Genomic DNA, 10254 nt, shown 5'->3' on the forward strand with positions numbered 1-10254 from the left:
CAAGTTACTCACACGATCATTGTGTTTTAGCAAAATAATGAATGAGTCATTTGTTGTTTTGAGCTGTAAAATAAATAAATGTGATTGTTAGTGGTTAAGTCAGACATTGCTGGTGTCTCCTGGGGAGGGAGAGATGAGGTGGCATCGCCAGACTGTCCAGACGCAGAGCACTACTAAAAAAATGCAATTAAATAAGAATAAAAAGTAAATATGATGGTTAATTTATCAGTTGTCTTAAACATGCTCCCTTACTACCTTGTTTTTACAAATCTATCCCACTCTGATTTTTCTTTCATCCTCAAAAGGGAAAAATCAATCAATGCCTGTGCCAGTTTTGCACAGCAGTCTTTGGGGACTGTGAAGTAGTGCTCTGTAACATGATGTACACAGTACACTCTGTACTGTGTTATGAAGCTAAAACCTTGGTTTGATCTCCTTCCACATTTAGTTTGTAATTTTCCAGCCTTGTTACCTTTTTTTTCTTTAATACTTCTTTTATTTTGAAGTAGCTGTTTTTAATTATTCAACTATGTTTGACAGACAATGAAAGAATGTACAGTAATATAGATGTGGCCTGATTTGATTTAAATATTTTGCTTTGCGATGGTGATGTCTGTGGTGTAGGCTGTTATTTTGGATAAGGCCTCGAGAACAGCCGGCCAAGCTGCACTTGAATCAAAGTATGAGGTAGCATTTTGAAGCTTCTTGTTATTAAAAAATACTTTTTTAATATAAATAAATTAAATATTTAAATATTTAATCATATTTTCATGGTCACAAAGAGTATGTGTTCAACTTTTCTGGTTTTGCTTTCTACATTCTTGTCAGGAGATGGCAGCAGAGTCCCTTATGAAATAAAGCCAACTTCGAAGTAAGAGATCTCCTCATCACCTCTGCAGTCTGAGTGAGTGGGGAGAAAATACATGTATTTTAATATTTAATACTTTTAAGTTCTTTTTTATGATAAGTAACTTTTTAGTTTCAGCCTTTATTGTGTAGAGGGCTGAATCTACAGGACTGTATGACAGAGTGATTAAGCGGGTATTGTCGCTATTGTCGAAAATATAATCTCTTATCCGCTCAAAGCTTGAATATAACTTATATTTTCCTGTCACTTTAAAGGCTTCTCAACTTATAAAGTGTTTGTTATCTTAGTCTATAGTCATTAGGTTTCCTGTTGCTGATCCAGAGACTGTCCTGATTCCTGATAGTCACCCGTTTATACTGTCACTCTAACATGCCTTCATAAATTAGTCTTTTTCCGGCGACGGCAGGTTGTCAAGGAGACAATGGGGAGCAGGAAAACCCTGGGCTCGGAGGACCTTTCCCCTTTCACACCCTTCCCCTGAAGAGCAGACTGCTCCTCACGTCATCGATGCTGATAACACCGCAAGAGGGGAGATCTATTACATCTGTACTGCAGGGAAAATTTGTTATTCCCTCATCCCTGAAGAATGACAGGTCCCTATTGTTTTCATTCTTTCACTCCTCCACAGCCATGACTCCTTTCCGTGCTCACTTGGAACAGGATATGGTGGAATTTCTTTTTTGGCTGGTTGTTTTTTTTCTGCTTTTACTTCTTAAATGGTTTACATTGTTCGTCCTCAAACGGGGGGGGGTATTATCAAGGATAGCTATATTTAAATATCGCACTCATGAGTGATCTGTCCTTTTTTTCATATTATGTGCATGCAATGAAAAATAACTAGGTACTGCACTTTAGTACAGCTGTGTCATACATGTCCTCATATGTGAGTATTTACATTTGAGGCTGCTTTATACCACGTGTCAGAGCTCAATATGGTCCCCACTACAATTATCTATTATTATTGTTATGCCCCTTCTTCACTGGACTTTTATTTTCCATGATCTAGATAACAACAATGATCATTTCATAAGGCAAAAACAGCCATCCAAATATACAAAGTTGCACCTGAGATGGTTGGTCCTGCTGGGGGTTTAGGACGCTGAAGCAGGTGCCAGTGGGAGCAGGGTTAAGAGCACATGTGGATAAATCATCTGGGTACTTTCCAAAGATAGTCTTTCCTTTGTTCTTTTCTTTTTTTATGCTTCCTCAACATCTCAGGATGGACTCACGGTGGAAACAGAAGACTAACTTTAGAAGATGCCCAGCTGACTTGAGTAACTCATGCTACCTCATGTTAGATTCCTCTAAACCTATTCCAATGAATTCAGACTTATGATAATGTCCTATAATCACATGCATGGTAAAGGACATTAAAAGCTTTTATGACTGATAGGAATAATATGCTGTCACAATGATTGAGGGCGCAGTAATAGGTCGTAAGAAAAAGGTGCAATAGTCCATTGGTTTGAGTCGATGTTTATTGTTCTTGTTTTAGAGTGGAGAAAGAAAATAAAAGAGAGTGAATTAAATAGGTAACTAAATTAAATCATTCATGGGCGTGTATTCAGCAATATGCCTTTGTTTCAAATAGTAGGAAAAAGTAGGATTGTATTGGCTGTGGTGGATCAGGAGGCTGTAACCGTGACAGGGGTCAATGAGGGAGGAGAGTGAGGAGGGAGGGGAGGTGAGGACTGGGCCAGGATGCCCTGGAAGTGTGCCTCCAACAGCATTTATAAACATGGCCCTTGACACACCTTAGGGTCATTGTTTACATCCATCTTTACATGCCACTTCTGCCTGTGTGTTCCTGCACAGTGGAGCTGTAGAAGAGACGGAAACATCTCAGTGTACAGCATCTTCTTTTTGTGCTCTGCAGGACAGAACCAGACGGGGAAACCTTGTCGGCTCTACCAACCAAGATCTTTTTTTTTTTGTTCAGACCTTCAATCAACCAGCTGCCACCATTTCACCTCCAGCAGTCATGTACAGCTCAAGCTACTCCCAGGGCAAGTTTGCCCTGGATGCAAGGGAGCCCCTGCACAAGTCCAAAGGAAAAAGCTGTGGCTACTACATGAGGATTGTCTTCTTCTTTTCCTCCTTGATCCAGTCTCTGATCATCGTGAGTCTGGTGCTCTTCCTCATCTATGGACAGCCAGAGAAGTCTGCAGCGGAGAAGATGGTCAAGGTCAGTGGTTTCTTCTTATTCAGAAAAAGAAACTCTTTACTAAAACAACCCTAGCTTAGATTTTATCTTTTAAGACACCAAATACTTGTTTTTTTAATCATAATTTATGTCTGTTTTAGTTAATCTCAGAAAAATGTTTTTTAAATGTCCACATTTTCTGTAGAAAGGATCAGTAAGAGACTTCAAAAATGTATTCCACTGCAGTTTGCCATCACTTCGCAGTGTTGTGTCCACATGTTCAGAACAGTCGTGACGGTGCTGAGTAATGTGAATGTTGTCTGTGAAGGACCTGGAGCAGAATTTCAACCAGGTGGCTGACCAAAACGTCCAGCTGAGGAAGGAAAAAGGCGAGCTGGGAGCACAGCTGGCAGCTTGTACTGCTGCGAAAGCTGCACTGGAGAAAGAGATGGCGAGTTTCAAGACGGCTGCTAACCAGACAGAAATGCTGCTCAAAGCAAAATTAGTAAGTGAAAAGAAGCTGTTGTGAGAAGCAGGTCATGCTGCAAAACTGTATCATAATCCTTTAAAAAGTCTCTACATCAAGAAGACATTGAGTTTGAAGGGTAACCTAAACATTGGCACCCCTGTTGTCATTTTAGTTTTCGTCATAATGGAAAAATAAATAATTCATACACAAATCATGGTATTTTGTAATATATATATATATTTTTTTACCATTTACAGCTCAACTGTGTGAAAATGAGTGCAACAACACTCAGCGTGATGGGTCGTCGTCCCACTCCTCCAATCCAGATTCCCGTTGTTCCACCTCCCAATAGTACGTACTCAAAATATATATTTATCTATATATCATTAAAACAGTGTCCTGTTGTGAAATATAGATACTGTGGCAATCATTAATATACAGGCAAATTAACATTTAGGTTGATTTTAAGTCAAAAAAATATTATTACTGATTCATAATTTGCAAATAATGCTTAATAAATCCTATAAGACATTAAAGCATTTTTGAGGTTATGGTTTAGTTGTTATTATAGTTTATTATACACATGCCATCATTACATTACATTACAGCACAGTCACAACATGGTAATAGTATGGTAATACAGAGGTAATAATTAGGTAATGCAATCTTATTTCTAATGCTATTTTCTGCTTGGCATAGCAATAATAATAAGGTGGTCGTGAATATTACATTAACAGTATGTTATTTCCAAAGTAAAATTCAAGAAATTAGAATTACTGTAGGCTACCATCAGTGTTATCCCTTCCCGTGAAAATGTTAATGAATCAAAATGAATAATTGCCATATTCTAAAGATATTCTAAAGATGAAATCATCCTCTTTTTTTCACATTTTTTGACACATTTGTCTCAAATGTGAAAGTGAAAGAATGAACCAAATAGATTAAATAATACTGTATTTAATGCTGTTCCTCCAGATGAATTGAAGACGTTGCAGAGCCTCAACGCTCAGCAGACGGCTATGATAAATCTCATTAAATCAAACTTCAGCCAGACGGTCCAGTACCTGGTCCAGGAGAGAGACAACGCCCTCAAAGACCGAGACACGCACCACCAGGATGCCATCAACCTGCGCAGGGACAACATCATGCTGAAAGAGCAGTTCACAACCTACACCAGGTACAATCCTCACCGTTTGTCCGTCTACAACGACACACGCACAACAGAAAACACACTCAGGGCTTTTTTTCTTTCACCAGGAAGTGCAAGGAAGACTTTGCTCAGTCGTTGGACGGCATCTCGGCAGTCGCCCGGGACTTTCTGAACCGCATCAACAACCTGTTTCCACACCAGCTGACCTTTCACCTCAGCTGTAACAGTCAGCAGGAGCAGATGGAGAAGATTAAAAACAGCTGCACGAACTTGTCCAGAGACGTGGAGAATAAGTTCCAGGTGTATCTGGACAACGTGGGCAACAAGGTGTGTGTTTTATGTGTGATTGTTTTATTTATATAATTAATGGATGATATTTTTTATAAATTCTGCTCAGTGAATGAAGGAATACGTATTCCACACATTCAGTTACAGTGAAGTCATTCAGTTTATAGATCTCCATTTTTACTCCGTGGTGGCAGAAAGATGTAGAGATTAAATCCAGCTTTTAAAATCCTCCTTTACTATGAAGCATCAGCACACTGCACTTACCCAGTGTGTCACTTTGCCCTCCGACCACTGTTTTTGTGGGTTTTTAGTATCGAGAGCGAACACTGAAGTTGGAGGAATATTCCTAATTGAATAGGGAAACCGGTTTATCTGGGGAGGAAGTCTATGTGCTGCATCACTCGTAATAACTCCAGCTAAAGAGAAAGATATCCTCTGGAGGTGAACGTGGGGTCAAAGCAGAGGTGAAGTCTGCTGATACAGCAGCACCCTGCACGTCCCTGCAACAACAAAAACACTCACTCAGCAACTCTCTGGACTCAACTCAAGGGTCAGGGATCACAGTTTTGTTTTATTCTTCACAGTTTTTTATTTGACACAATCTTTTACAGTTATTTTCATTTAAATATAATGGTTTCTTAATATCTGATCACACTTCATGGTCATTTTATGTCCTAATATACTGATTTTCTGACATAAAGCACCTTTCATATGTTTAGCTCTTGAAATATAGGATCACCGGCTTCCTAATAAATGTTTCAATTCAAGATTTTGTATCACAGTGGTGAAGTGGGGACCAGTGGTGCCTAACAGCAACATGGTTCTTAGTTTGATGTGGTTTTTTGGTGGTTTTTCTCTGGGTACAGTCCAAAGACTTGCATGTCTGAGTTTGATTAATTAAGAGACTGGACTTAAGAGACTTTTCTTACCCCCACCCACCCCTGCGCTACTGGTGGATACACACAAACGCTCTCTGAGTTAGGTCTGATAGTTTTGCTTGACAGACACAGCACATAAACAATGTTCCATTGTGTATACTTTGTGTACTTTATTAATTTAAATGTGGAAATGGATTTTCCATTTAGTCTTGTTTTTCTTTTTTGTTGCTTCTCTTTCTCAAATGATAACTAAGGCTAATGATATTAGCATTTCAATATTAATCATTTCATTAATATTTCATTGAATGTTCAACATCAGACTAGACATAAAACTGTATATTATCTGTATCAGTACAAAACGGGGCCTCAAACTCAAATGACTTGTGGGGCTACTGAACGTTTAAAACGGTCAAAATAAGTGATTTTTCTTCTTCACAAAGGTTGCAGAGATCCAAGCCCTGTCCAGTCGCCTGGAGGTGCAGCATTTACACTTGACGTCGGACCTGCAGCAGTGTGAACGTGATCGCATTGAGAAGCAGGCTGAGGCGGCCAGACAGCTGCAGGACAAGCAGAAGACTCACGATGACCAGGTAGAATAAGTTTGAGCATGACTGACATTAGTTTGCTGTTAGCTGTTGATTGCCAAAATCATACTGGAGACCAGGGGTCTCAAACTCAAATGACATGTGGGCCTGTGTATTCCACATAATTTCAAAATAAAAGTGTTTCTTCTGATATGGAATGATTTATAGTTCACATTCTAAATGTAAGTTTGATACCTCTGCAGTACAATAAGAGAGATGGTGGTGTAAATGGATCCTTTTCACATTGTTTAACACAATTAACCGTGAATATATTTGTTCAGGTGGAAAGATTACTGATGGAGCAGAACCGCTTGAGAAAAGACAAGACGCTGCTGGAAGACAGTGTGGCCCTGAAAGACAAACAACTGCAGACGCTCCAGCAAATGGCACCTGCGCAACAGAATTCAAAGGTAAACACACACACACATTCTTGTACTTGTTGCATACTGAGGACTGGGTTGCTGACAAAGTGAGGACCAGCATTTCCACTTTATAAATCAACACAATAACAAATATCTACTTCATGAATGACATCTATATAGAATTACTGGTTGCAGTACCATAAAATGTCTGCAGGTGGAGCCCCAGAGCAAAAAGGGCTGGAAAACTTTTTCGATTTTTTTTTTATTTTTGGTCCAAAATTTGACAAAAACGTCATACTATACTATGTCAACCAAAATTTGAAAAAATCTTTGTCAAAAAAACTTTGGTCCAAAATTTGACAAAAACGTCATACTATACTATGTCGTCCAAAATTAAAAAAAAAATTTTTGACCAAAAAAAAAATTTGGTCCAAAATTTGACAAAAAAAATTTGGTCCAAAATTTGACAAAAAAAATTGGTCCAAAGTTTGACAAAAAAAATTGGTCCAAAATTTGACAAAAACTTCACACTATACTATGTCGTCCAAATGTGATTTTTTTTTTTGACAAATTGAGTATAGCATGTTATAGCAACCTAAGGAAGTGATTTCAATGAAAACAAAGTGAGGACCGGCCAAAATGTCCTCACTCCGTAAAAATGTCCTCACTTTGTTGGTTAAAAACCCTCACTGGTCCTCAGTATGCCGCAAGTACAAGAACACACACACACACACACACACACACACACACACACACACACACACACACACACACACACACACACACACACACACACACACACACACAGACACATGTGGATAATGTATAATATGGACAAAAGAGACACAGTTCACAAAATACAAAGATTTCTGACTTCACAGTTGTTCTTGTACAGTCAGACGAGGCAAATACAAGTGTGGTGACTGACTGAAATCATGCTGACACACTCTTATTTTGCGTCTCACAGCAGGACAGACAGACTGTACCTAACTGGCCTTCTCCTGGTGCACACGGCATCAACAAAACTCCAACGGTAAGATTCAAATCACAATACAAACCTATTCACTGTCATTGTTTGGTGGGTTTTTCCACCACAAGAGGAAGGAGATCAAACACAAAAAGCACAACAGGGAAGGGGCAAAATTCACATTTTGAAAACCTCATTACTCATTATACTGTCATGATTGTTTGTGACCATTAATGTTTTGCCTTTCAGGTGAGATGATGATGAGGAACCAGTGGAATAATAACTGAAGGAACCAGAGGTGCATCAACAAGTGTTAATAAAGTAAATGTATATATTCCAAACACAACACACTTCATCAAACAGACACTGTAAATAAGAACGACTCAATGATGACACAGTCACTGCTGTAGGTTTGTGCATGCTTTGTTTTGTTTTGTTTTGTTTGAAACTAAAGATTCATTTGTGTTTTTACTCCAATCTGAGTTCAAATGGTGACAGTTTAAAGAAAAAATAAGTCTTACTTTCTCCTCAGGTAAATGTAAAAAAAACATGACACTGGTGTAAATATTTCTCTTGTGTGTCACTCACTGTGCTTTATGTAGAAACCTAACACTGGAAAATCATTCTATTGCAATAGAAGTAAAAATAAAGTCAAAACAAAAACGATATTGTCTCCAGAATTTTGTTTATTTATGGTTTGAATTTTTTTTTTACAATCAGCCTCAGGCTTTGGCGCAGCAGCTATTATAAATAGAACCCTCTCCAAATAGCAGCATTTATATTTCCTTCCAGTTCACACGCACGACAATACACACATCCATCAAGCCATAAACATGTCATCGTCACACAGTCATTTCATCGTCGTACACAATGTACAGCGTGACCGAATGAAGGGAAGGAACGACGCGTGGAGACGTTTAGACTCTGAGTTCATCTGCTGTCATGGTGCATTTTACAAGTACAGTAGTTGTAAGAACTGCTCTCTTGTTTAACTGCTTCCTTTCCTTTCATAAGCACACACACAGTGCTGCTGTGAGAAGCTATTTTCACTTGGTGTCCATAAAAAAAGAACAACTTCCTGTTGCAATTGTGTTCAGTATGAAATAACAGCAGTAAATATGTATAGGCTAATGAGGGTGGATATTGTATTTTATTAGGGTCAAGGCATCAGTTGATATGGTGTGTATACTGTGCACTTCAAGCCTAAAGAAAACGTGTTTTTAATGACTTTAATAACCCACATAAGTAATATTCCAATCAATACTTTTTTATTTTGAAATCTGTGGTAAAATTCCATCTGGTGTGGTCGTTAAAAACATCCCAAATAACACAACTGAGAGTTAAATTCAGACAATAAAACAACACATATTTGAGATTCCTTCCATGTTAGATAAGAAAACACATGAGGATTAAAGTCTCACATGGCTGCTGTATCACAGGTGAGGTTAGTGGTCAGTCTCCGCCTCCTCCTGTCCTGAGGAAATCCTTTGTTTAGCATGAAGTGTTTCTGGTCACATCACGGACCAGACGGCACACACACACACACACACACACACTCGCGCACACACACACACAATTTAAATAGGTACAGGGTGGAACCGGCTGTGCTGGACATGACATGTCAACTCCACATCTCGGGAGAGACATTCATCAAAACCGGAAACTGACAGGATAGAAGGCTGAAAGCTGCAGTTCTGACAGAGTCTCACACAAAAATCAGTTAAACATTCAAGGTTAGAACTCATAACAACCATTGATCTTTTATAAAATGTGTAAAAAATGTTACTTTTTATATATAAACAAATAGACTGATCAGCTCCACTCAACTCTCTCAGGATAGGTAGGTGTTTTTAGATCTTGTGTCACCTGGTGACATTCCCTCCCTGCACACAGGAAGTGTTTTTTTTACGTAAAGTGAGAAACTGCAGTCAGTTTAGAGTGTGAGTGAAAACACAAAAAAGCCATCACAAAAAGTCTTGTAGCAGTTTGACAAGATAGACTTTTCTTACCCCCACCCACCCCTGCCCTACTGGTGGATACACACAAACACTCCCTGAGTTAGGTCCCTATCTCCCTGAGATAGTTTTGCTTGACAGAGACTGTTTTCAGGACACAGCACGCAAATAATGTTCCATTGTGTATAATTTGTGTACTTTATTGATTTAAACGTGGAAATTGATTTTAATCATGTTTGACTTGACTGATTATTTTGGGTTTATTCCATTTAAGCGTATTTTTTGGCTTCTGTTTATTTGGTACAATATTAATCCTGTTATTTGTAGGCTGATATTTTTAAATAATCGCAAATGATAACGAAGGCTAATAATGGTATTAATATTTTAATATGAATAATTTTATTAATATTTCAGTAAGAGTTCAACATCAGACAGACATAAAACTGTATACTTACTGGTCAGTAAGGGGCTAAAGGGCTAACATAAATTATATTGCAATATGTCATCATGATTATTGCAAAAATTATATTTGTGATAACATTTCACAGTTTCAAAATAAAAGTGTTTGTTTTGATATGCAACAATATTTA

General features: G+C 38.3%; 1 protein-coding gene across 1 annotated transcript; it reads left to right on the plus strand.

Annotated features, from left to right (window-relative positions):
• Positions 1-2724: 2724 nt before the first annotated feature.
• plvapb (plasmalemma vesicle associated protein b) lies at positions 2725-8200 on the plus strand. Its single transcript, XM_083887448.1, has 9 exons — positions 2725-3053; positions 3340-3516; positions 3738-3831; positions 4456-4657; positions 4738-4957; positions 6237-6386; positions 6662-6790; positions 7710-7775; positions 7959-8200. Exons 1-9 carry the CDS (start codon positions 2850-2852, stop codon positions 7965-7967), a joined length of 1251 nt encoding a protein of 416 aa, XP_083743574.1. The 5' UTR covers positions 2725-2849; the 3' UTR covers positions 7968-8200.
• Positions 8201-10254: the final 2054 nt, after the last annotated feature.

This window comes from Microchirus variegatus, assembly GCF_963457635.1.
Source record: "Microchirus variegatus genome assembly, chromosome: 4".
NCBI classification, from domain to species: Eukaryota; Metazoa; Chordata; class Actinopteri; order Pleuronectiformes; family Soleidae; genus Microchirus; species Microchirus variegatus.

What these genes read in the sequence shown, in the direction of transcription:
- plvapb (XM_083887448.1), top strand. Translation starts at nt 2,850, where the DNA reads ATGTACAGCTCAAGCTACTCCCAGGGCAAGTTTGCCCTGGATGCAAGG. An exon ending in TGCTGCTCAAAGCAAAATTA is followed by an intron (nt 3,517 to 3,737) that starts GTAAGTGAAAAG and finishes TACCATTTACAG; the next exon opens with CTCAACTGTGTGAAAATGAG. An exon ending in TGGACAACGTGGGCAACAAG is followed by an intron (nt 4,958 to 6,236) that starts GTGTGTGTTTTA and finishes TTCTTCACAAAG; the next exon opens with GTTGCAGAGATCCAAGCCCT.